At 40.3% G+C, this 27,272-nt stretch overlaps 1 protein-coding gene across 2 annotated transcripts in view; it reads right to left on the bottom strand.

Moving 5' to 3' along the window:
- Positions 1-27,272, bottom strand: part of LOC122806652 (immunoglobulin superfamily DCC subclass member 4-like) — a 2,205,210-nt gene that overhangs the window by 57,255 nt on the left and 2,120,683 nt on the right. For both annotated transcript variants that reach the window (XM_044077249.1, XM_044077250.1), the window contains exon 19: positions 3,797-3,961. In XM_044077249.1, the coding sequence (XP_043933184.1) occupies positions 3,797-3,961 (165 nt within the window). The remainder of the gene's footprint in view (positions 1-3,796; positions 3,962-27,272) is intronic.

Raw genomic sequence — 27,272 nt, 5'->3', positions numbered from 1 at the left:
TCTTGATTCATCTCCCTAACAAGTTTCAGAGAACATCACTGCCTGAACATTCAAAAAAAAAAAAATGAATCAGACCAGTTGCTCATTAATTTGAGAATAATTAATTCATTTGAGAATAACTTTGCTTCGTTCTTAGTTAAAACATTTCAACTGCTGCAGTCTTCTAGCCAGAAAACTTGAACTTTTTTCTCCCTGCTATCAGTAGTCATAACTTAGGCAAGATTCCTTAACTTTAATGAGACATACTTTTGTTTTAACTTTAGTAGAAATTACCTTTTCAATTCAAATACTGTATCAGCAAACATGAACTTCCAATGTCCAGTTATCAAAAATGAACCAAATTGTCATCACATTCAATGCAAGCTAGTAAGACACAACATGGATATCTAAATATACAACTGCTTTAAACAAAATAGCTAAGTATTGCGCACAAATCAAGCTACGATAAATATGCAGCACATTTCTGACAATTAGCAATTATTATTGCTATTTATTAAAAAGTTGGACTGGCAGTGAACTTTATAATATGTACACAGCTCTCTGACCATTTTGTAAAATTAATAGCAAATGCCATTCTTTGATTATCTGTAATGTCTTTGCATATGGTTAAATTGATGTCACTGCCCTTAATTATGTCACTTGCCAAATTATTTTCTGTTTTGCTCACTGAATTATTGTTTATGCCATTTTTGCCCAGGTCATGGCTGAACAGGGTCCATAGATTAGTGAGACAACCAAACTGTCAAATACATACTGCAGTAGAAGACATTGTATCAATTACCAAAAATCAGTACCTGCTTGACACAGACATTAGTTTATTCATTGACCAGCTTGAGAAGCTAGGTAATCCTTAAGACCTATTTTTCAGTTGTGCTTAAGTGTGAAGAAACAAAAAGTAGTGTTTGTATCTATTGTAATTTAAGAATGCAGTTTTGATTACATTAATGTATTTCAACATTCTTCCCACTGCTCCTACTGAGATCAAAACAGTATATAATGCTAAAATGGAATATTATGTGTCCAGTATTACTCCATTTGGCTTATTTACATCACAGGAGTGTTTTATGAATGTTCTCCTCTAACTATATAAAGTAGTAGCTGGAAGGATACAGGATTCATTTACAACAATCAGCTATGGACTGCATATGGTTGGAAAGGTGAAAAAGGCAACAAGTTAGAAGCTCTTCAAAAATGTGCCTGTATTCTGTTAAATAAGACATTCCATGGTTAAATACCAACTTGAGAGAGAATGTGAAAACTGTAGAAGGCAGGGGAAACAGGGATCAAAGGAGGCAGAAGACATTTTATAAGAAAAATAGACAGGTGCATTGTCTCCTTCGGTCATCATCCACATGTAATATAATGTTTGATAGCTTTAGTACATACTACATATTGCTGAAAGAAGAAGAAGAAGTACATCCTACATATTATTTATGCTGTGCTCTTAAAGAGGCTTTACAGCAATGAGTTTCAGTTTTTATTGGGAAGGACAATGACATGAAAGCCTTTACATTCAAAACTGATGCAAATCTCTTTAAAACTTGAACAGTACCCAAGCAGATATTCAGTGGATAGGCTGCTCTGAGAGAAGGAATCTAGGGCTTACATCATTCAAAGACTTTTCCTCAGTCAGTCTACCTGCAGCAGTTTAAAAAAAGTGTAAGCAGAAAATATTCAAAGTTTATCACCAAAATCTTATATTTTCATGCAATGCCACATAACCCATTTTGTGCTATTTATTGCATTACTGAGTCACAATTAGCAAATAACACAAATCACAAGTATAAAAATCATATTTGACTGGTTATCAAATTTATGAATATAAGTCTTGCAAGTGTTCTGTGGGGTCCACATTATATGTATTAATTTTTAACAGATGACACTTTTAAAATCAACTGACAAACCAAATCTACAGAATGCATGATTATACTGTTATTACATTTGTACAGACCATTGATTCTAACAGGTGTTTATCATCTGATTGACACAATCCAATCCTAGCAGATTTGGAAGACCTGTCTAAAATCAGATCTGCCATTGCTGATGTCACTAACAGTCATGGTACTAGTGCTCTGCAAAATTCATTAAAGTTTGTGGACAAAAATTAAAATGGTTTGTCTGTTTACTCTGACTACAGTCAAACTTTAGAGGTGTGCTCATCAAAGTGATGAAACATCTGCTCTTGCTCATGGACTGAGCTGGCATACTGCTTTGACTCTACGGTAGACATGCAAAGTGTATGCTTGTCATTGTTACTGATCATGTGACAGCAACTCTGGAAACTGACAGACTGTAAGGTCAGATTTCAACATTTGAAATTTGCAAATGCTTAGAGGAAAGCAATTTTGTGAATGGTGAACCCCAACATCTGAGAGCGTGTCCCCTAAATCTTCTGCTCACTAACCTTGAAATTGCTATGTCTAGAGTACAGAGAAAACTCCAACACACCCCAGTTAAGGACTCAGCATTTGTTTTAGATAGACTAGCAATGCCAGTCTTGGCATTTCCAGGACTGTAATTTCTGTCCCTGAAATATCTCATGGGTACCTACACAAAACAAATATACATTGAATAATGGTAATGTGGCTGCCCTGAGCTATCATTAGAAGTAGAAGATTGTTTAACTTTTTATTTTTGGTGTCCTTCAATGCAATTATTAAGCCACTATCTCAGACACATATAATGCACATCTCAAACTATTTATTTCCATTTAACGGCTTTTCTGTATACCTTTAAAAGTTAATTATATTGCACCTTACAAATTTCACTCACTACACACAATTTCCCTGAACTGCTTGCCAATATCCCTCACAGATTTCAAGCAGACCTCTGTTGATTAATTGCCTGCAGGCTATTTTTCTCAAAGCAAAAGCAGGTATTTATGGAAAACTCAGCTAGGTACTCTGTAGATAGAAGAACAAACTACGATCTTCATGGTTTCATCATTTACATTTGCTTTAAGTGCTTTTTGCTTAAGAAAAAGCTATCAGTAACAAGCTTAGATCACTAATCTATACATCTACCTCTTTGAAAACAAGGGACAGTTGTTGAGTCTTTCGGCTTTTCCCGGTTAGGGTTGCTACAGCGGAACTCCGGTTCGCTAATGATTGGTATATGGTTTTTATGTGCCGAGTTACCAGCCCTGATGCACAACCTTCAACAAAGATACGTCCATTCACACATGTCTCCACGCAGAAGACGCTCTAGCTGAGAATCGAACCGGACAGCGTCTTACTATGAGGCGACAATGCTACCGCAGCACCACCACTGCGGGTTTGAAAACAAGGGACAGTATTATCTTTTAATCCTATATCTGATATCATCAATACACATTTACATCATTTCCTAGCAGCCAAAACTCTCAGCATTACATTAACTTTAACTTGCTTCTTTGCAATCTTTCTAACAGTGAGTACTTGTTGCCTTTAATAGCACCAGTATAACTAGCAGTCAATGAGCTTACTTTTGAATTCCACTTGCTATCGTTATATAACTTTCTACTGCAAGCCACAGAACTACAGCTTTCTACCATTAGTTTATTAATGTTAAACTTTGGTTTTGGACCACATATCTCTTCGCAAAAGCATATCCCATCCTCAGTAATATGCACATAATAATATATGTAAGGAGTAACTTGATTATAGTATCACTCATTTTATTGGAATATGTATAATCTGTGTGAGATAATGCTATGTTTACAGAATGACTAGGAATTAAACTAGAGAAACAAACTGCATGCAGAAGTTTATTTTTCTCAGCAGTTTGTGTAAAAATGTACTAGTTTAACGTCTCTTACCTTGCAAGTATCAGCGGCAAGTGTTTGATGCATTATTTCCTGGCCAGCATTAAATGGAGGTTTTAGTGATCCATTAACTGCAACTGCAGACTCTTCTGCAACTGTATCTTGGTATCTGGTTATGTTATTTGTCCAGTTTCTATTAACAGATCCATTCCATACAGGCTATCATGAAAAAAAAAATCAGTATAATGAGCATATCACACGCATCCCCAGAGAGAGAACATATGCAAATTAGCATAGTGGTCAGGCAGTGTACGAGCAAATACATTTTTGATTCATGCCTATGACATGAATGTTACATCTACAGCACATTGTTATTATAATAAAATTCTTTCTTTCTTTGTAGGTTACAAAAAAACCCAAAGAAGTTTTTGCAGAACTGCTCATAACATTCAATTTTTGCACTACTGTTCAGTCATATTTTAATGTATTTAGCAAATTTTGCCTGCGGAATACTGACTAGCAGCATGGAACTGGTAGGGTCATGAGGCACAGTGGAGGTGCACAGCAGCAACAAAAAGGAATGTTTCAGGGCAAGCAGTTTTACTTGAAACACTCTCTCGTCTATCAGGATTTCTGTACAAGAAGAGGTTCCGTTACTATGCTTCCACGTGTACTGAAAATGACTTTCAGTGAACCTACTTGGTGATAACCACACTTGCTCTACTGCCATCCTACTACTGGCACCCTATATTTTCATGAAAAAGCCGTCACTGTCACAGCATTCAAGTAGTTGCCTTGTGCATACAGCAGACATCAAACTCTACAGACATTTAATAAAAGAATACTGCTAATATTTCTAGCTAAGAGGCTTGGTCGTTATTTCCCTTAGCCATGCATGGTAATACACCCAAAAGAAAATAAATCCATTAAGTTACACACCGAAGTTCTAAACACAATACCAATTGCCCTCTCATAAAATGTATGAAAAGGGACACAGAAGTACCTAACCAGCCAGAAAGTGGTTATTTTGGGGGAATGGAGTCAGTTTGTGTTTGAAAGCTACTGATCTTTAAAGTCATTCTATCACTGCTAAAAGATTATTACTTTGACTAAGTGTGTGTTTGTGTGTGTGAGTCTGAGAGAGACTCTGCCAGAAAAAAAGATGCGATTCATTACTTTGTCTAGAGAATTTCTTGTAGTCACATATCCTTATCTTAAAGGATAATTCATGAAATGTTTGGTTAACAATGTTCAGGCATCTAAAACGTGTTCTGTGTGTCAACTGTTTACTTTATTTACACAGCCATACAGCCAATGCACATTGTCTATAAAGATGGAACCTGGAGTTATTAGCTCTGGCTAATGGGAGGAAGACTTTCACTAAGCCCTAAACTGCCTTCTTTCTGATTAGGGCCTTATAAACTACTACCAATAAAAGCATTTTAATTGCCAGCAATACACATTAACAGTTTCCTGCATTGGGCAGTATGGATATGTGGGAGAGGAAAGATTTCTGTACAGCAACTCCAATTTTTTTTTGTTCTTGAAATTTGACCACAGCAGTAGTAAATTATAGCCTTCATTTTAGCCCTGCATTATCAGTGCACCAAACAGCACTGCCAGAGTACTCTGTATTGAGATACCTACTTCTCAACTTCCCAAAATTTCACAGAAAGTCCAGAATTTTGCCTCATGTTTTTGATATGTTTTCTAACAAATCACTGAGGACTGAAGTAACTAAATGACAGACGTGAATTTCACACTTCATATCTTTCAGAAAATGCAGACTAATGCAAAATCAAGATCAATATTTAAAATCTGCTCATATTTTTGGGCTTCTGTTGCACCATTACTTTAGTCTTTTTCTAGATTTCTTATATTAAGAGATCAAGAGGCATGCCTTAGATGACTAGGTTTTCATGTATATATATATATATCTATTTTAAAACTGTAAAACTACAATTTTTAAATTAATATCATTTTTATCCTTAGGACAGTTTATAGTTAAATATTTTTAACACAAATACTATAGTAACAAAATAATGACCCTGAAATTTGAAGAAATATAACAAAATTGAACACTACAGTGATACAGCCAGTTTGTCATTATTTTGCTGGTTCACTTCCTTCCATGTTTCATAGCAACAGGTTAATAGCAACTAATTCACAGCATGTTGCTAGATAAGCAACACCAGCTGTTTAACTATAACAAACATCAGGAGTTATCTAATGATCTTTCACTATTTGTTGAGAGACTGCGAAATGGAGATAAAGCACTCAGTGATGGTTTTCTTTTCCAGATAAACTTGTGAGCAGTATGAAGGACGTTTATTTATTATTATTTTTTTTATTTTACATTTGTTTACCAGGAGTGTCCACTGGGCCATAATGAGCCCGTTTTTAGTAGAGGCCTGGGGAGAAAAGCTCCAAGGAAACATAAGTACAATATAACAGTAACAAATGACATTAATACAACAAAGAACAAACAACAAAGTCAAAATTGGAACAAAAACTACTATTAGCTACAGCAAGTTAATATTACTTATATATATGTTAAAGACATTTGGCAATCTTAAATGGGTCATAGTGCTGTATGAAATATAAGGAAGAAAGAAGTGATAGATGACTAGGAGTATTTAAAAGGGCAATGTGTAGTAGGATAGTGTTAATAAATTAGACTGCAGAAAGGAACAGAGGAGGATTTTTGTGTGGCAGGTGTGAGAGGTAGATTGTGAAATAAGTGAGAGTGACAGTAGTGTAGGATGATAGATGGATGTATAGAGAAATGGGCGAGAGAGTAACAGCAGTGGAGGATCAGGTTACATGGGGTGTGGAACAGGAGCATTGCCAGTGGGAAGTTAGATAGAATTGTAGGGTGTTTTTGAAGGAGATAGCATCATTGGTGGCTCTGATGGGAGTGAATTCCAGAGTTTGGCAATGTAGAAGGAATAGAGAGCCTGACCAGCGGGGAGTATAGCTTTTTGAATGACTAGCAGGGTCTCACTGTTTGATCTGAGGGGTCTGTTTGGGTGGTATTGAGTTAGTGATGAGGAAAGGGCTGGACAGTCGAGAGGTTTATAGAATATTTTGTGGGCTATGGTAAGCTTCTGATAGATGAGGTATTGTGGCAATTCAAGCCATTTTAGTGTGTGAAGTGAGAAACAGTGGAGGGAGGAGTAGGTGGCATTGGTTGCGAATCTTGCGATTTGTTACAACAGGCTTCCATTTTGGTTTTTAGACATGTCCAAATGTTTGTGAGGGGGCACCATATAATAAGGTTGGTAGTAGGAAGGTAGAGGCCAGGGTTTGTTTGGTGGTGGGCTGAGGAAGTGTTTATGTCTGTATAGGGTTCCTAGCTTTTGGTGTTTTTTTTAATGCTGCTGTGAATATGATCATTGAAGGTTAAGCTTTCATTAATGGTGACACCTAACAGTTTTGTATGTGAGACGACTTCTAAGGTGGTTTTGTTAAGTGAGTAGATTTTGAAGTCAGGTTTGTTTATTATGATTTTTTTTAGGAGTGAAGAGAAGTTGTTTGGTTTTGTTTGGGTTGAATGCAAGATGATAAGTGGACATTCAGTTTTCAATGGAAGAGAATGCTTGCTGAGTGTGTGAACAGTTCGGGTATGGTTTTGGAGGTGCAGATTATTGTTGAGTCATCCGCATATTGAATAACAGAGTTGTTGGGAACACAACAGTAAAAGTCAATGATAAAAATACCCTGAAATTTGGAGAAATATAACAAAATTGAACAGACAGAATGACTCCCCCCTCTCCTCATGCACAGAAATTAGGTCTATCTATCTTTTGCTTAGAGAGAACTTGATAGAGATGTAGACCAAGCAGAAACCTACTCCTGGCAAAAGACCAGACACCTTGATCACAGGCAAACATTACAGATAAAACTAGCCAGAAAGTGGTTATTTTGGGGGAAGGAAGTTGGTTTCTGTCTGAAAGTTACTGAAAATTAAGGTCATTCTTTTAATGCTACAGGATCATTACTTTGACTGTATGTGTGTTTGTGTGTGCAGGTCAGAGATAGAGGCGGAGAGAGACATTGACAGAAAAAGATGAAACTCATTACTTTGTCCAGAGAATTTCACTTGAGCACTGGTCAACACTGAAGGCATACCAGCCAGAAACTGTTTATTTTTTGAGAGGAGCGGGGGAAGTCATTCTGTGTGTGAAAGCAAATTAGCCTCAGACTGACTTTTGAGTGCAGTATGTGTATGTGACGTACATTATTTTGATCAGAATTTTTCACAGTACACATATTATATGCACACACACACACACACACACACACACACATATATATATATATATATATATATATATATATATATATATATATATAACAAAAATACTTGAACCATGCTGTTACTGAAGTCAATGCAAATTTATTCTTGCTGCAAGTTTAACAAACAGTAAACTTTCACCATACACTGCTTCCTCAGCCAAATCTAGCAACAACATGAAGTGCATCAGTTTAATACTCTTTAAAAGGTCACATGACTAAAAAGTCATATGACTAAAATCACATAACTAAAAAGTGACGTATTTCACAAAACGATTTTTTTAATATAAAATAAGATTCAAAACCATATAATAATCTAAAAATCATAAAAAATCTAGAATCATAAAAAAAATCATAAAATTCAAACTTTCATGAGGATGTCATTCAGTAGAGGCTTTAAAGAAACAAACCCATTTAGTAAAGGGGGGAAGTGTGCCCTAAGGTGCAAAATCTAGTGAAACTCATCTAATTCAGTGTCATGTATAACATTTTCTACATAAATTTTATCATACAACACATGCAAAATACTAAATTTAAAACAATGTTGAGGTCCCTTTCTCAAGACGGTGCTTATAAAAGGCATTGGTAACTATCTTCCTTTTACATTCAGACATATGGTTACCAATCCTTTGTTGTAACTTCTGATTTGTTTTTCCTACATAGTAGGCATCACATAGCTTACACATTGTTAAGTATACCAGATTTTTACTATCACAATTGCCCGTGGCCCTTAGTTTATATGCAGTATGAAAAACTGGATGAATAACTGTTTTATCAGTATAAATATATTGACAATGGGTGCATTTACCACATCTAAAAGTACCTTTTCTACTAATCTTGATGTGCAAATGAAAATTAAGCTGCTCTTTATAGCACAGCAGCTGTTTTAAATTAGGGCATTTCTTGTGGACAAAACTTGGTTTATGTTAAATAACACCCTTAAGTTCAAGTACATCATGCAACATATGCCATTATTTACCAATAGCTTGCTTCACTTGATGTGTACTGTTATTATGTATCAATATACATCTAACAAAGTTATCGGATCTATTTGGGCAAATTTCACTCTAAGACAACCTTTGCTGTGATACCTGTTGATGTATACTCTCATCCTCACTCAGGGAGCAACCTCTATCAGTAAAACTCATAACCACATCATCCAATTGAGCTCTCATCAAACCATCACAAGTATTCATCCTAGTAACTGGCATCATCTGACTTTTCACTCCACTTCTAAATGTGTGCTGTGGATGCATACTAGCCCTGTGATGGTAGGAATTATGCTTAAAAGGTTTATAGTAGAAGGTGTGACCTAGTGTACCATCAGCTGCATTAAAGATCATAACATCCAAGAACTCAATCCTATTCACAGAAACATGCTCCTTAAAACTAAGAAACACAGTTGTATTTGAAATATACTGATAAAATCCTTCAAACTGGTGCCACACCAAATGCAAAACAGATCATTTACAAATTGTTGGTAGAATGCCACATTAGAAAGATAAGGTTTTTTATCTGATAAAATAAACCTACACTCCCATATGTGTGTGACCATATTTGCGTATGTATTGATGACAGGAGTACCCATTACCACACCACATAACTGTCTATATAAACACCACTTCATTGTCTATATAATTTATTTTGAAATAAAAACACATTGCTAGTCAATTCCAATTTCAATGAAAGGCACAAAGTATTTATACAATCTTGGGTATATTCAGTATATTCTAAAAGATACTCTTTAACATAATGGATACCTAAATCATTCGGTATAATTATAAAAACATCCATAGTAGTAAAACAGCTACCTTTCAACAAACCAGTTTTTAACCATTCATGCAACTGTTCCAAGAACTCAGTGGTGTCCTTAATAATAGTGCCAGTATTCTCAAAACCAACTCTAAGTTGTGTCTCAAGAAAGTTAGAAATGGGCTCAGTAACCCAGCCCTTAGCTGACACTATAGGTCTAAATGGTGTATTCTGTAAGGACTTATGATTCTTTGGTTACCCATAAATAAAGGGTATCTTAGCTGCAGCTACATGGAAATAGTCAAACATCTGAGCAGTGATTTCACATTGTTCTTGTGATGAAAGAAGAACTTTTGATATTTCATGCATTATTTTAGAAGAATCCTGCCTGGTAATATTCATATATTCTGCACCAGCCAACATGGTCTCTATACTCTTAATGTAAAAATCTGTGCTCAGTACAATGTCCCCACCCTTGTCTGCATTTTTAATCACTATACTATCATTAGAGGCAAGGGATCTCATGGCCTCATGTTCTTCAAGCAGATTATTAAGTTTGCCCAAATTATGACTCGCGTACAAATTATAAATCTCCTTCTTAAATTATAAATCTCCTTCTTGGCAGCCCATTCAAAAACCTGTATAACATAATGAATGTAAGAAACATACACACTTCCATTTAGGAATGTCATTTACATCATCATTCATATTATTAGACAAGCCAAATATAACTTTTAAGATTTACGTTACGTACAAAATACTTAAATTCTGCCAAGGTTTTAGAAACATCAAACAAGCATGAAGGTACAAAAGTTAAGCCCCTCTCAAGGACTGAAAGCACATTCTTACTGAGGCAATAATCAGATAAATTAAATACCAGTCTTGTTAATTTCTTGTCTGACTTCTCATTACAGGCCACTTGGAAGTGTTCAATTGTCACAGGTTGAACAGTTGCTTCTCTCTCTCCTAGGATGAGAGAAAAAAGGCAAATCAATCGGATCCAAGGCTCGCACCAAATTTGTACCGATAGGAGTTAGCTGTCCTCAGTTCATAGCTGTAGACAGAGTGGTAACATGCGTAGGTGGAGGAGTGAAAGAAAAGGGTGGAGCCAATGAAGTGACATCATTAGAAGGTATGTTACTGCATGACAACACACTGGAAGGTACATTAGTGGACGACAGCACACTAATAGATGGATCCACAATAGGACCTGCAGCAGGCTGTTGTTTAGAAGGGGAGGTGGTCGTCACATTCCGTGTCTGCCTATCAGATCGATCTCTGTTCAATTTAAAAATATCTCCCCTGTGAAAATCATGAATAACTCTGCACAGTTTTCTTTTTTGGTCTCAGTCAGTCTCTGTTCAAAACAAAGGCTTCATCCACACACCTCTTGTAAAAGAATAGTGTGAACATTCTGTTCGATGCTGACAGTTAAGTCAGCATATATTGTCTCCAGCTCATTCCATAATTCCTTCTCTACAGATTCAAAGAAAACATTCTTAAATTCCATATAATGGAATGAGCATATTATATTTATTAGCTGCCACCTTCTCAGTAAATCAAAATACTTATCGTTATATTTGGGCATCTTTAGTATTCTCAACACAAGTGGAACAACTTCCAATTTCAGATATGGATTGAAGCTAAGTCCCTGCCATTGCACTCTCATAAAATGATAAGCACTCTCCTTAAACTGCATTAGCTTAAGCTTAAACTCTGCTAGTGTATCAGTGCTTTGGTTGCACTGTTCTTCATTCACTGACCAATCCTCACTGACTAATCCTCCCCAAAGGAACTTAATAGGGAATTCATAGTAACATTAAACAGCTCATTCATACTGAACAGATACAAGACTGGTTAATTACTAGTAGAAGGAACAGCATTAAATTTCTGCATGTCCACACAGAACTACATAAAACCAACAAAAGGTAAAAACAAAACAGTTGAACTCATGGTAAATCAAGTGGTAACAGAAGCAAATAGATATATAATACAATGCCCTTTATAAGCACCAACTTGAGAAAGGACCTCAACATTGTTTCAAATTTTGTATTCTACATGTGTTGTATGATAAAATTCATGGATGAAATGTTATACATGAGACTGAATTAGATGAGTTTCACTGGATTTTGTGCCTTAGGGCACACTTACCCCCTTTGCTAAATGGGTATGTTTCTTTAAAGCCTCTACTGAATGACATCCACATAAAAGTTTGAATTTTATGATTTGTTTTTTTATCATTCTAGATTTTTATGATTTTAGATAATTATATTGTTTTTTAACTTGGGCAGCTGCAGTGGTGCAGTGGTTAGCATTGCCACCTCACAGCAAGAGGTTCTCTGGTTCGATTCTCGGCTGGGGTGCCTTCTGTGCGGAGTCTGCATGTCCTCCCTGTGGTCGCATGGGTTTCCTCCCGGTGCACTGGTTTCCTCCCACATCCCAAAGACATGCAGTAGATGGATTGGAAATTCTAAACTGGTCCTAGGTATGAGTGTGTGCGTGCCTTTCGTGGAAGGTTGGGCGCCGGGCTGGCAAATTGACACTGTAAAACTCCACTGCCAATGATGAGCAGACAGATGATCCGCTGTTGCGGACCCCTAACCGGGAAAAGCCGAAAGAAGAAGAAGAATATTGTTTTTAATCTTATTTTATATATAAAAAATTTTATCTTGAAACACTTAACTTCACTTTTTAGTCATGTGACATTCATTAGTCATGTGACTTTTTAGAGAGTGTTAAACTGATGCACTTCATGCAGTTGCTGTATTTGCCAAAGGAAGCCATGTATGGTGAAAGTCTACTCTGTTAAACTTGCACCAAGCATAAATTTGCATGGACATCAGTTTTTTTCAGCGTGGCTCAAATGTTTTTTTTTTGTTTACATATTTGTTTGCTTCTGTTACCACTTGATTTATCATAACTTCAACCATTTTATTTTTGCTAGATATTACAGATATCCCCATACATATGCTAGGCAGTCTTTGAAGAAACAAGGTGTCTATGACTGTAACTGGTCACAGTAAATGATTAAACTCATGCTGCCATGTATATGATCTAGGAGAAAAATTGCCATAAAGAAACTCACAGCTATACTCCAATTTTAATTCTGCTTTGTGTCCAACAGTATAGAACTGGATCAAATGATGGATTGCAAAGAAAAACACCAGTGAAATAACCAGAAGACAGAGGACTTACATCAGTAACCATCTGAAATGTTGAGACCCACTACAGCAAGTCCCATAATGCTGACACAGAATGGCTGAATATCCTGACTTACCTATACTAAATCCAAGACTGCCATTTCTCTGAATATTCCCTTTTTTCCTGAGGTATGGTGATCTTGGAGTTAGTACTTATAAGATTAGAGGTGTGGTGGATTGTCCCCCTGTATAAAATAACTTCTTTGGGAGATGAGAGATGTTCAATTTGTTTTTCTCTGGCATTTTCAGTTCTTTTTTTCTTGTTGACACTTCGTATTTCAACTGATGACATTTCAAGAGGGAGCCATTAAATGTGTTCTCCCCAGAGACCAGAGGAAATGGGGGCAGGGGTATAGAGCATTGTTGCACAACAATATGTCAAGAAGATGTGAGGGCGTTTTCCTGAACAACAAGAACAGACAAGGAAGAAAGGTTAACAAACACATCATAAAGACTAACTACTTTCTGAATCTCTGAAAGCATTTTTTCATGCAGAGTGTTGTAGAATCATAGAAGAAACTACTAAAATTAGTGGTGGAGTGGGAATCCCAAGAGGCATGAAAGACATTGTGAGATGCTTGTGTGATGCCTGTGCACTGGCCCAGTAATCAAGGAGCCTCAATTCTCACCACTAACACCAGTGAGGGGCGTCCATACTGGGAAGGATAACAAATACACACACAGTAAAGTACAATTTCCCTTAAGAGCACAAACAGAGCACAGTCAGTCTGGGACTGGTTTCTCCCTAACTCTCCAGATCCCCAATAAGACTCCCCACTGGCACAGCTATAGAGTGTGAGCCTTAGCCAGGGTCCATAGCCAAGTCCTCCAAGAGCTCTCTCTGTCCAACCACTGCTTTGTGTCCCAGCCCAAGTAGCTGACACACACACACACACACATACTTTGAGATATGATTTATATACAACCACACAGACTCTCCTTGGGAATGCTAGCACAGGTTCACTAGCTGTGCCCCTTCTGTCCAGGCTATAAGGTAGTAATCACTGCCACTAGGAACCTTACTTAGCTACTAAAAAGGCCCTTACCAAAGAGTGTCCAATTATTACTGTGCAATATTATTATCCAAATGGTAAGTGTGACTGAGCAGCAAGGCTTATTTGGAGTGGCTTTATACAGTATCACTACATACACGCAATGTACTCTAGAGCTTAAATGATCTCCACACAAAACAGCCACAGTTGAAAGGTTTAAAAATATTTAATAATAAATAATAAAAACGCAAACAATACTTCTTACTAGACATTGCTAGACAAGAGTTCAGGGATCACATGAAAATGCTTAAAATAATACAGTAGAATAGTTCTGACATCAATATAGAAAACAGCTGGACTAAACTTACTATGTTATATCTATTTCTGGGAGATACACTAAATTCTAAGATACTACTTACTTACAGACAGAATAAAGCAAGTGCTGGTGAGTGGTCAGTTCTGAAGAGAAATGCAAAATCCTCTATCTCAATCTCAGAGAAAGTCCTTTAAATTGATCATACATCCTGCTGACTCATTTAAAATTACATCATTCTTAACAATTCTCTGGCTTCCTAGGCTAACAGAAACTGTACATTAACATTTCTTAGTAAGCTTGCACCTGGTCAGGAACCTACAGCAATTAAAGACGTTGTATATACGTAAAATCTAGCAATTAACTCTAGTCTCAAAACAATAGAAAGAATCTGCTGGTGCAGACACCATGGCTCCAAGCCCTGAGATCAAAACAGTCATAAAATGCTTGGCTTATCAGATTTCTTACAGCAGAGTGCACTGTTGTTACATTTCTGCAGTTCAACATCCAATACAGTCTTTTCACATTTAAGAGAACAAGCCTGTGGCTTATATTACTATTTACAAATGACAGAATTATCTACAAAATTCTATCTAGCTAGGCTGGCAGCCTTCACATACCCCCCCCCCCAGAGAACTCAAGCTAGTTTTTCAAGTGACCCTTGAGAAACGTTACTTGAGAGGGTTAGGTCAACCCGAGTATACCTTACTCAATTCCCTGTCTTGAGAGCCCATCTGCGTTGGCATTGCTAATCCCACTGTGGTGCTACACTGACATATCATATGCTTGCAACCCTAGGCTCCATCTTACCAACTTGGCATTTTGCTGGCTGGCTCTGTTTAACCATGTTAGGGGATTGTGATCTGTCACTACAGTGAATTTTCTTCCATACAGATAAGGCTGAAGTTTTTACAGTGCCCACACTATGGCTGCACATTCATTTTCTACAGCTGCATAGCATTCTTCCCTGGGTTGGAGCCTATGACTGAGATATACCACTGGGTGCTCTTCTCCCTCTGAGGAAATCTGGTTAAGCACAGCCCCCACCCCTTGGTTTGAAGCATCCACCTGCACAACAAATTATTTGCTGTAATCTGGACTGGCTAACACAGCGGGTCCTCCCAAAGCTTTCTTTAAGCTTCTGGAATGTCTGCCCACATGCTGTGATCCACACTACCTTATCTGGCCTGTTCTTCCTTGTCAGGTCGGTGAGGGGAGCAGCTATGGTACTATAACTGGAGATAAACTTTCTGCAAGTACCCTGCTGTCCCTAAGAATGCCCTCACCTGCTTTTTGGTAGCAGGGGCAGGCCATGCCTGAATAGCTTCCACTTTGGCAGGATCTGGCCTGATCTTACTACTCCCCACTCTATGTCCCAGGCAGGAGACCTCTGTCATACCCACCTGATGGGTCTATATTAGAACATCGAAGTTTAACAACTTTGAATGTTCTAATATCAACCCCTATTCAACGAACGCTGACAACATCGAACATGCAGAACAGCAAATTTTTTTCTAGGGAAAATATTTGCTGTTCCGAAACACATACACACAACACAAGCACACCAAACAAACAGCAGTCCACACACATGCACCTAAAATCTTACATCTAACCCTACACTTAACTGTACATACACCACTAACTATCCACTTGCCTTAACACAAACTCTAACCCTAAGGTCTGTCACTATAGCACACTCACTTCACCTGTGCTCTAACCCTAACTCACCTAACCCACCCTAACCCTCACGTCCACACAATCACACAATTACCTGACCTGCACGCTCACCCTAACTCACCTAACTCGCCCTAACCCTCATGTCCACACAATCGCACACTTACCTGAACCCGACCTGTAACTTTCCACCACAGTGCTGAAAATAGTGAAGCAACAGAAACAGACAACTGAATTCTTTCCCTAGGAAAAAATTTGGTTTTCTGCAGCTTTGCTATTTTCAGCGTTCGCTGAACAGGGGTCGATATTAGAACATTCAAAGTTGTGAAACTTTGATGTTCTAATATAGACCCCACCTGACAATTGCTGGGCTTAATGGTCAACCCTGCCTGATGTAGTCTGCCCAGCACCTCCCTGACATGTTGAAGGTGCTCTTGCCAGGAATGGCTGTAGATGACAATATCATCTAGGTAAGCAAGGGCAACCCCTCCTGCCCCTGCTAGGATATGATCTACCAGCCTCTGGAAAGTTGCTGGGGCATTTTTCATCCCAAAGGGCATCTTTGTGAACTCATACAAGCCAAAAGGAGTCACAACGGCTGACTTCTCTATAGCACTGGGAGTCAAGGGCACCTGCCAGTAACCCTTGGTAAGATCAATGGTTGTAAAATACTTAGCCCCACCCAGCTGCTCTAGGGCATCATCTGTCCTAGGCATGGGGTTAGCATCTAACTCTTTGTGACTATTTAATTTCCTGTAGTTCAGTGCTGCCATCCTTCTTTGGCACCAGCACCAGTGGGGAGACCCAGGGACTGTTGGACTCTTGAATTACCCCTAGTACCAACATCTCCTGTATCTCCTTCCTCAGAGGCTGCTTGACTCTCTCAGGCACCCTATGAGGGGCCTGCCTAAGAGGATTTTGGGGTCCTTTATCCACCTGGTACTGCACCAGGTGACTGCACGGTTTCCCAGTGAACATGTCCCCAAACTCCTGTAACACTGCTCAGATTTCTCGAGCCTGGGTAGGAGATAGCTGCTAGGACATTGCTACAGTCCGAGCCTCACTAAGGAGATCAGTCAACAGATCTCCCTCAGACTCCTCCTGCAATCCACTGCAAATACTCAGCACAAGGGCCTCCCTATCATGGTAAGGTTCATCATGTTAACATGGTACAATTTGTGCACCTGCCTCCTGTCTAGCAATTCTACCATGTAGTTAACATCATTTACCTTTCTTACCACCTGGTCAGGTCATTCTCAGGTTGCTTGCAGCTTGTTGTGTCTGACAGGAAAGAGAACCATTACCTCCTGCCCTACAGCATACTCTCTAGCTAGAGCATTCCTGTCATCCCAGACCTTTTTCTGCTGTTGGGCTTCTGCTAGGTTCGCCTGGGCTAAGCCCATGAGTTCCCTGAGCCTTGTCCTGAGGTTTAGGACATATGCCACAACAGACACCTTGTGAGATTCCCACTCACCTTCCCACTCATCACAAATTAAATCTAGAGGTCCACTCACCCTACGCCCATCCAGCAACTTAAAGGGTGAAAAACCTGTGGATTCCTGGGGAACCTCACTGTAAGCAAACAACAGATGGGGCAAATATTTGCCCATTCCCTCATAAACTTGTCTGCAAATGCCCCTAGCATTGACTTGATTGTAGAGTTTAAACTCTCAACAAGACCATTAGTCTGGGATGGTAAGGGGTGGTCTTCAGGTGCTTCACCCCACAGTACTTCCACAGACAAGCCAGCAGGTCTGACATGAAATTGGCACCTCTGTCAGTCAGTATTTCTTTTGGGAAACCTACCTTGCTGAAAATCTCTAACAAAGCCACCTTTTCTGCCTCAATGGAGGACAAAGCCACTGCCTCAGGGTTATCTTGTAGCATAATCTATTACCACTAGGATATACTTTTTCCCTGTGGAACTTGGGGTACTCAGAGGCCCCACAATATCCATAGCTACCTTTTGAAATAGCTCCTCAATCACAGGCAAAGGCATCAAAGGAGCTTTCACCTTGTCTTCTGCCTTGCCTACCTTTTGGCACTGCTCACAGTTCCTGCAGTACCCTGTTACATCTCTAGAAATTCCAGGCCAATAGAAGTTCTGCATAATATGTCTCTCTGTACATTTTATGCCCATGTGACCTGCAAAGGAAATATCTTAGGCTATGGCTAGAAGTGCCAGATGGTAGGCTCTAGGTACTACCAACTGCTGTATTCTCTCACCCTCCATCCCTCCCTCAGGGGTCCACTCTCTATGCAGTAACCATTTGGCCCAGTATACAGATCCCCCCTTCCCTTGAGAATCAGGTGCCTCATTAGCTACCACCTCAGGCCTTGCAATGTAGGGTCTAAGAGCTGAGTCTGTCTCAACTCTCTCTTTGTAACCCTTCCCAGGTCCCCTTCCACAGGATGCCTGGCATCCTCTGACAGTGGTGCCTCACTGTAAGCCTGGGTATTACTACTCACCTCTGCCCTTGCAGTCACTCTGTCCAAGTGAACATCAGTACTCACAAGCAGCTGTGGCTCCACCTTCAGTCTCACTGCTACAGAGTAGCTTCCTCCCTGAAGTAACCACCTCACCAGTCCTGGCTGCAAGTATGCGGTCTGTCTGCATCTTCCCCAGGCTACCAGACCCACATGCTTGTCTTGAAGCCTGATTGCATGTAACTGCATTAACACATGGTACTGACTCGTACAAATCTTTCCCTATCAGGACATCTGCAGGATGGTAGTTCGGTACCCTTGTTGTCTCAAAAAAACCTACTATTGGCATTTTGTCTTTCCCACTTACTGGCTCTCTCACCTTTTGTTCCCCACCTTGCCTCCATGGACATCTGTATGCCACATGGCCCCACCGGTTGCATTCAAAACATTTAACCCTAGGTCCTGGACATGAACCTGGACTAGTGGCTTCCCCATGCTACTGGCAGAGGTTTACCTTCATGTGTGTGTACTGCACACGGGCGAACAGCAATTGTCTGAAAGGCCTTTTGCAAAGTTTGCAAACGCCGAACGGAAAAAGTTTAGATAGAATGTGCAATGAGCAAATGCACAGTGACATTCATTCACTGCACATTCGACATTGTGGGGTGGATTACACTATAGTGGGGATCGGAAAGATGGTCCCTTTCCCCACTGTAGTGCAATCTTGGAACTAGAATATTAAAGTAGGAGGGGTGTGGGGGGGTGCAGGGGGGCTTGCCCCCCGGCTTTACACTTAATTTTTTTTCTTTCGATATTTATGTTCGAAAATCAGTGAATCTGCTTTTCGATTTGCTGATTTTCGAACATATGGAATTGTCGCTGTTCTGACTTTCATGGTTACGATTCGCTCATATGAGCAATTGCACCACTGTGACTCAGTTTTGTAAAGGTAAACCCTGGCAGATTCTGTTGAGGCAGTCTGGGCTGCTCACCATGGGTTCCTTTAGACCCATGAGCAGTACTGGGGGGGTCCCTTTCCTGTGCAGGGATGCCCTGCTTGCTAGGTATAGGTCTTCCCTATTCCCCAACTCCTCTGAAGTAGCACATTGTCTATCAGCTAACCAGATCCTCATGTCCTCAGGCAAAGTGCTAAGGACTTGTTCCCTCACCAAAAGGTCTGCCAGCCCTTCAAAAGTGGTGACCTGACATCCACTCACCCACCTATGAAAATAAGTGCGCAGTTCAGCAACATATTCACAAACACTTTCATCTGCCTTGCATCCATGCTCACAAAACTTTTTTCTATCAGTTTCAAGTTTTAGCTTAAAAAATTCTAACAAACAATTCTTAACAGCAGAATAATTAAAACAGTCAACGTCAGACATTTTGGACAAAATAGTTACAAGCTTTACCATGGAGCAAGGGGGTCAGGAACCATAGCCAGAGCCTTTGGTCAACATCATACTGTTTACATACCCTCCCAAACATATGAATTAATGCTCTCTGTAAACTGGGGAAGAACTTTACTGACCTTTTGTGCTTCTGGGGTCCAGTTACTCCATTCCCCATTACCTCCATGACTCTGCTGAAGAGTCAGCATCTCTGTTTCATACTGCCTCTGCGTCTCCTTTTCCTCAACTTCCAGGGATAGCAGTTTCTCATTCTCCTCAGCCTGAAGACATCTCAGTCTCTCTACTGCTTCTCTTTCCAAATGCCTGGCCTCCAACTCATGTCTCTTTAGCTCCTGATGGATTTTTAAGACCTCTGCAGAAAGGCTGAGCTGTCCATTCTCTGAGTGTTGTACATCTCCAAGGCCAGTCTGATCATCCTCCTGATTGCTGTTTTCTGATGCAGCTGTGACCAAAGCTGCAATCATGTCTGCCTTATTCAGGTTTCCATGTACCAGTCCCTTAGCCTGGCACATCTCAGCCAACTGGCTCCTTGACAGCATGCCATACTCCTCTGCAGACATGCTTGCCTGCACTCCCTGACTAACTAAGCTAACAAAAGAAATAAAACAATTGTGATCTGAACTCTGAATATTCACTGCATGGCTGATTTAGAGTACAAAAACACCTTCAGTGATCACTGTATACAAGCTATAGGAATTCACTATCCACACCACTACAAGCCAATTGCAAACCAATTAATATGTGGTGTGTATATCCCAGCACTTCCAAACAATTAATATGTGATGCCCGTGCACTGGCCCAGTAATCAAGGAGCCTCAATCCTCACCACTAACACCAGTGAGGGGCATCCATATTGAGAAAGATAACAAATACACACACACACAGTAAAGTACAATTTCCCTTAAGAGCACGTAGAGAGCACAGGCAGTCTGGGACTGGTTTCTCCCTTTCTCTCCAGATCCCCAGTAAGACTCCTCACCGGCACAGCTACAGAGTGGGGTCCTTAGCCAGGGTCCCAAGCCAAGTCCTCCTAGCAACTCTCTCTGTCCAACCAGTGCTCTGTGTCCCTGCTGAAGTGACACACACACACACACACACACACACACACACACACACACACACACACACACACACACACACACACACACACACACACACACACACAAACACTTTGAGATATGATTTATATACAACCACACAGAACCTCCTGGGGAAGGCTGACACAGGTTCACTAGCTGTGTCCTTTCTGTCCAGGCTATAAGGTAGTAATCACTGCCACTAGGAACCTTACTTATCAGCTACTAAAAAGGCCTTTACCAAAGGGTGCCCAATTATTACTGTGCAATATTATTATCCAAATGGTGTGACTGAGCAGCAAGGCTTACTTGCAGTGGCTTTGTACAGTATCACTACATACATGCAATGTACTCTAGAACTTAAATTATCTCTACACAAAACAGCCACAGTGGAAAGGTTTAAAAATATTTAATAATAAATAACACAACATAGCACTTCTTACTACACAGTGCTAGTCAAGACTTCAGACATCACAGGAAAATGGTTAAAATAATACAGTAAAATAGTTCTGACATCAATATAGAAAACAGTTGGACTAAACTTACTACTTTCTATCTATTTCTAGGAGAGACACTAAAGTCTAAGATCCTGCTTACATACAGACAGAGCAAAGCAAGTGCTTGAGTGGTCAGTTCTGAAGACAAATGCAAAATGCTCCCTCTCTCCATCTGAGAAAGTCCTTTAAATTGATAATACATCCTGCTGACTCATTTTAGATTACATCATTCTTAACAATTCTCTGGTTTCCCAGGCTAACAGAAACTCTACATTAACATTTCTTAGTAAGTTTGCACCTTGCCAGGAAACTTTAGCAATTAAAGACATTATATATGTAAAATCTAGCAATTAAATCTAGTCTCAAAACAATAGAAATAATCTGCTGGTTCAGACACCATGGTACAGAGCCCTGAGATCAAAACAGTCATAAAATGCTTGGCTTATCAGGTTTCTTACAGCAGAGCACACTACTGTTATATTTTTGCAATTCAACATCCAATACCGTCTTTTCACATTTAAGAGAACAAGCCTGTGGCTTATACAAATAACAGAATTATCTACAAAATTGTATCTAGATAGGCTGGCAGCCTTCACATATCTTCACAACTTGGCAAAAAGGTTAGATGAAAGTTACGGTTGGTGGGCTGATAAAATTCTAAATGCACTTAAAAGGGCAGACTAGATAAGTGTATTGTCTCTTCCTTCTTCTTATAGGTTCATAGGTAGATACTAGGTTATATGCCCTAGGGAATTTATAAGCCTAGCCAGAGTGTATTTGTCTTCCACCTCCCTATTAGATTAGCCTACTGTGCCTCTGCAAAGTAGGTCACAGAAGGTACCCTTTTAAGATTAGTTTACTGTGCCTCTGTCTGGCAGGGACACAGGAGAGATCCCAGGGGTGAATTTGCGATTTCCCATCCACGCGTCCAAATTTTGCTTGAAGAGGGTCAGCGAAGGGCTATGTCAAACATGAATTGGGATTCTATTCCAGAGTGAGGGGAGCCTCTGGGAAATGAATCTGTTCCTCCAACATGTCCTATTTATTTTTGTGCTGAGGTTTAGGTCCCTGGAGTGTGTAGCTCTAAGGGACTTGATTTTTTGAGGTGGAGCATGTCCATTAATTCTGGGTTTGACGTGGCTTTGTACGTCAGGCATAGATCGCCTCTGAGTAGGCGGTAAGCAACTGAGTAGAGCTGGAGTTTCATTAGTCGAGCTGCATAGGACATCTGTTTGTAGCCCATGATCCTCTTGGTGAGGTACTTTTGGGTCTCTCCAGTTGCTGCAGGTGTCAGGTAAGGTACATCCCAAAAGGGGCATTGTATTCAATTATGGGCCTGATTAGTGACGAGTAGAGGGGCACAATGACCTCTCTTGATCTAGATTCGAACCCTTTCATGATAAGGTGGGCTATATAGAAGGTCTTTCTAACCACTTTGGCAACGTGATTATCAAAGGAGAGATTACTATCTACGTTGGTCCCCAAATCTCTAATTATTTCTTCCGTGCCAATGGATTACCACCTATGTGGTAATTTGTGGGCACCTTGTTTTTCCCAAAGGGGATGACTATGCACTTTTTAGCATTTAGCTTGAGGCCATGGCTCTGGTACCAAGCATCCGTCTCTGTGAGACCCTTTTGGAGGATGCTTGTATCAGCTGGAGATTCTATTATGGCCCCCAGTTTGCAGTCATCTGCAAACTTTGTCAGCTATAATTCCCCCGTGTTAGCCTGAACCATAGAGAAGTATATACCGAGCAAGAGAGGTCCCAGAACTGAGCCCTGTGGGACACCACTTGTAACTGGTATGGATTCGGACATGGCACCTGCGATTCTGACCATGTGGGTTCTATCTCCGAGCCAGTTTGCAACCCATCTTGTGATATAGGGGTTGATATTTAAGCTGGTAAGTTTATTTATGATGCCCGAGTGGGATATTGTGTCGAAGGCTTTTGCGAGGTCCAGGTAGGCTGTGTGGACTACCTTGCCCTCATCTATGGCTTTGGTAACTGTTTCAAAGAAATCAACTAGGTTTAAGAGGCAAGCTCTGCCCTTAACAAAGCCGAATTGGGTAGGGTCCAGTTTCTGGAGGCTCCCAATATCTTTGTTTATGAATTCCATGATAATATGCACCTTAGCTTTACAGACCAGACTAGTCAAGCTTATGGGGCGATAGTTTCCAGGGTCCGTTGTGGCACCACTGTAGCTGTACGCCATTCTTTGGGTACATATCCTGTAGTAAGGCTAAGTTTGAACAGTGACAATGTGAGGGTTCAGTTCTTCTTGGAGCTCATGTAAGACACAGCCTGGGACACCGTCCGGTCCCATAGATGCTGTGTTTTTTGCTTTGGAGAGGGCAGCTTTCACCTGTGCATCTGTGATCTCAGAGAGGTTACATTCAGTTGGGATAGGCATTTGCTCCTTTGGGGGGGAAGGGGGGAGAAGTTTGCGCTGAATCTGTCTGCCAGGATGTTGGCTATGTCTGTAGGTTCGGTATATTTTGTACCGTTATGCAACAATTCAGAGCATATCTGGGAGTTTCCGCCCATGTTCCTGACATAACTAAAGAAGGCTTTGTGATTATCTTTAGTGTCTAGGGCAATTTTTCTTTCGAAACTGGCCTTTGATGATTTTATGAGGGATCGAAGTTTCTTGCTAATACTGATCAAAGATGCCTTCCCTTTTTGGGATTTTGCTCTGTCATGTAGTAGCTTCCTCCTTCTGTTGTATAGCTTATTTATGGCTGGGGTCCACCAGACCGGTCTCCTGTTTTTGGAGGAGTGAGTCTTGGTTTTATTTGGGATAGCACAATCCATGCATTCCTGCAGGTGCTCATAGAATGCATTTGTAAAGGATTCTGCGGATTGGGCTGTATTATCCTCTGGCCCAGGGGCTTTGAAGGATTCCACCTCAGTCTTGAGAAGTGCAAAGTTGGCTTTTGAGAAATTCTTTACAGTGATTTCCTTGGCTGGGGGTGGGGATGGGATATGGATGTCCAGGGAAATTTGTTTATGGTCTGATCTTACCAATGAGGGGTTTACCTCTGGTGTGGAACATAGAATCCCCATGTTGGTGATGACCAGGTCCAATATGTTGTTCCCTCTTGTGGGAGTGGTGACCAGTTGTTCCACTGCGCTAGAGTTTATAAATTCAAGGAACCGTTGGGCGAGGGTGTTTGGGCTTGAGTAGTTTTCCCAGTCAATGTTTGGGTAGTTGAAGTCACCCAATAACATAGTGTTTGGAGAGACCTTCATATTCTCCAGTGTTCTCAGAAATGCCAAGTGGGGTTCCTGTAATAGGGAGGGTGTTCTGTAGCAGGCTACAAACTGAAAGGCAGTTTTGCCCACTGTTAGTTGCACATGGATGGTTTCCGATGCTTTGTGCAGTGCCACTAACCTGGAGGTGTAGGTATCTTTGATAAATATAGATCCTCCCCCGCCTTTTGTGCTTCGGTCCGAGTTTTGGGGACGAAACACATGGTATGAGTTATAACCTGGTAGTGCTGGGGTGCTCTCAGGAGCCTTGAACCAGGTTTCTGTTACTGCACAGACAACGATTTTCTCCATACTGAGGAGAGCCTTGAGTGCGTGCATCTTGAGGTTTAGACTTCTGGCATTGAGTAGCATTACCTTTAGTTTTTTTATCCTTGGGTTGTCTATGGAGGTGGGTTTGTCCTTTGAGCCTTGCCTAAAAAAGGCACTATGGGGGTGGCAAGAGCCTTGGCCAGTATACAAAAGCCTAAGGGTGACAGGTGCAAGCCATCCCTAGCGAAGCAACGTGGCTTGTCGAGCATGTCATCCCAGGCTGACAGGCACTGGATCCCCTTTGAATAACACCAATACTTTAGCCAATTGTTGAAACTGATCATTTTGTCTTTATACTGTGGCATCATTCTTGGTGAGGGCAAGATGCTACTCAAGGTCAGGGTCATACCAGCCTGGGCTACATGGCCAGAGAGCTCCTCTATGTCTCTTTTCATGTAGTCCAGGGAGGTACATCTCAGGTCATTCACACCAGCATGGACAATGAAGGAGTCATACTTGTACTTGCTTTGGAGTGACCTGAGTGCTTGCGTTATGTGGTGGATCCTGGCACCCGACAGGCAGCTTACAGTGACCTTCTCCTTGTTCAGTCTGGTGAGCGGGACATCAGTGTGTCGGACAATAGAGTCCCCTATAACAAGTGTATTTGGTGTGTTGTTTGGCCTTAAGGGCTGTGACTGTGAGGCACACTGATTTTGTGAGATACGTGATTTGTGGGTATTGTTGAGGGGTGGCTGTTGCTTGGATATCTGCTTAGGAGGTCTTTGCTGTTTAGGCAGATTTTTATTTAGAGCCTCTGAGTATGTTTTTGTGTGTTTATGTGTTGGGTATGCAGATGCAACAGGTCTGTGTGAGACTGGATTTGTGGTGTGGGTGGTTACCTTTTCCTCCTGATTGACTGTGCCAGTCTTGGGTTGAGAGAGCTCTGCCTCCAGTTTGGCTGTGTAACTGCATCTCTCACATGTATTAGAGTTTGTTGGAAGGAGGAGAGGGTTGTCTGTGTACATAAGGCAAATGTAACATTGCCTCAAAATTCCCAGATTCACCAGCTGGACTGGAGAGTAACTTTGAAACTGACCCTTGGACATACCAGATTAATATAGGGAACTGTTTTTTTACTGATCAGATTAGGGAAGGGAACTGATTTTTCACTTGATCAGGAAGGACCAATCGGGAGTCTAATACTTATGAGAAGTCAAGGAGGGTGTAGTGCTTTAGTTAGTTAGTGTTTCCTTATAAGAGCTGAGCAAGTGCAGGGCTTTAGAAAGAGAATAGAGTGATTACTTTGAGAGTTTGAACAGTTCTAAGGGAAAAAGTGAAGAGCAGACTTTGTGGAGCCTGGAATAGTTTAAACGTGGCTTGAATTTGTTTAATAAAGAAGACTGTGAGAGAATTCAGCCGTAGCAGTGTATTTTTCGTAGTGGAATATGATAGGAAGAAAGTGGTCCTGGATGGGAATAGAAGGGAGAATCAGTCCAGTGTATTAAGGCTTAGAAGAGGGTAATACAGTGAGATATATAGTCACAAGAAATATGTAAATACTAGAAAGCAAGGTTCTGGCCATCTGGAAAACAGAAAAGGGAAAGAAGATACTTTTATGGGTAGAAAAAATACAGCAAAAGTAATGGTCTTACCTCTGAGTTTGCATGTATATTACATTACACCACACTATGTTATATTGCATTTCATTTCAATACATTACTTTACATTAGACAATACTACATTATGTTACAGTAAACTTCATTATATTGCATTACTGCATTCACAAAGTAACTTTCAGTATGCAAAGTGTTTTTTCAACATTATTCCTAGTTATGGTGTGGATTCTATTATAAGCTTCCAATCTTGTGCAGTCATCAGGGATTCCTCCTGATGTCATATGTGATGGCTCCAGTGGATAACCACAGTCACCTGCAATGACCAAGTGTCTAAACAAAGTCTCAACAAGTACCATTAATTCATCTCCAACAAAGCTGACTGCTTCTCCAGATAACTTGCACCAGTTGTACACAACAGCATGAAAAGCAGAATATATTCATTATCTGTAGCATCCTGGCTTGTAAACATGCACCAGAATGTTTCACTGGAGCCACATTCTTATGGAAAGTGGACCGTTGTTTCAGTACAGCCAGCAGGAAAACCTACTGAATATATGTAATGTCCAAGTTTGAAGTGTAAACAACTTCCATTAATTCCTCGAGCAACCATCTCCTACAAAGCTGACTGCCTCTCCGGATGACTTGCAAAGACTTTTCTATCAAGAATATTCAGTGCAATCCTCTTAAGGCTACAAAACATTCGTAAAGCTATATTATACTCACACTGTACAGCACAAATGTGCTGTTGCTAG

This window comes from Protopterus annectens, chromosome 7.part0 (genome assembly GCF_019279795.1).
Source record: "Protopterus annectens isolate FY-2018-M chromosome 7.part0, PAN1.0, whole genome shotgun sequence".
NCBI lineage: Eukaryota > Metazoa > Chordata > Ceratodontiformes > Protopteridae > Protopterus > Protopterus annectens.
The sequence above is the reverse complement of the archived record's forward strand: the minus strand, read 5'-3'. Positions and strand labels throughout refer to the sequence as shown.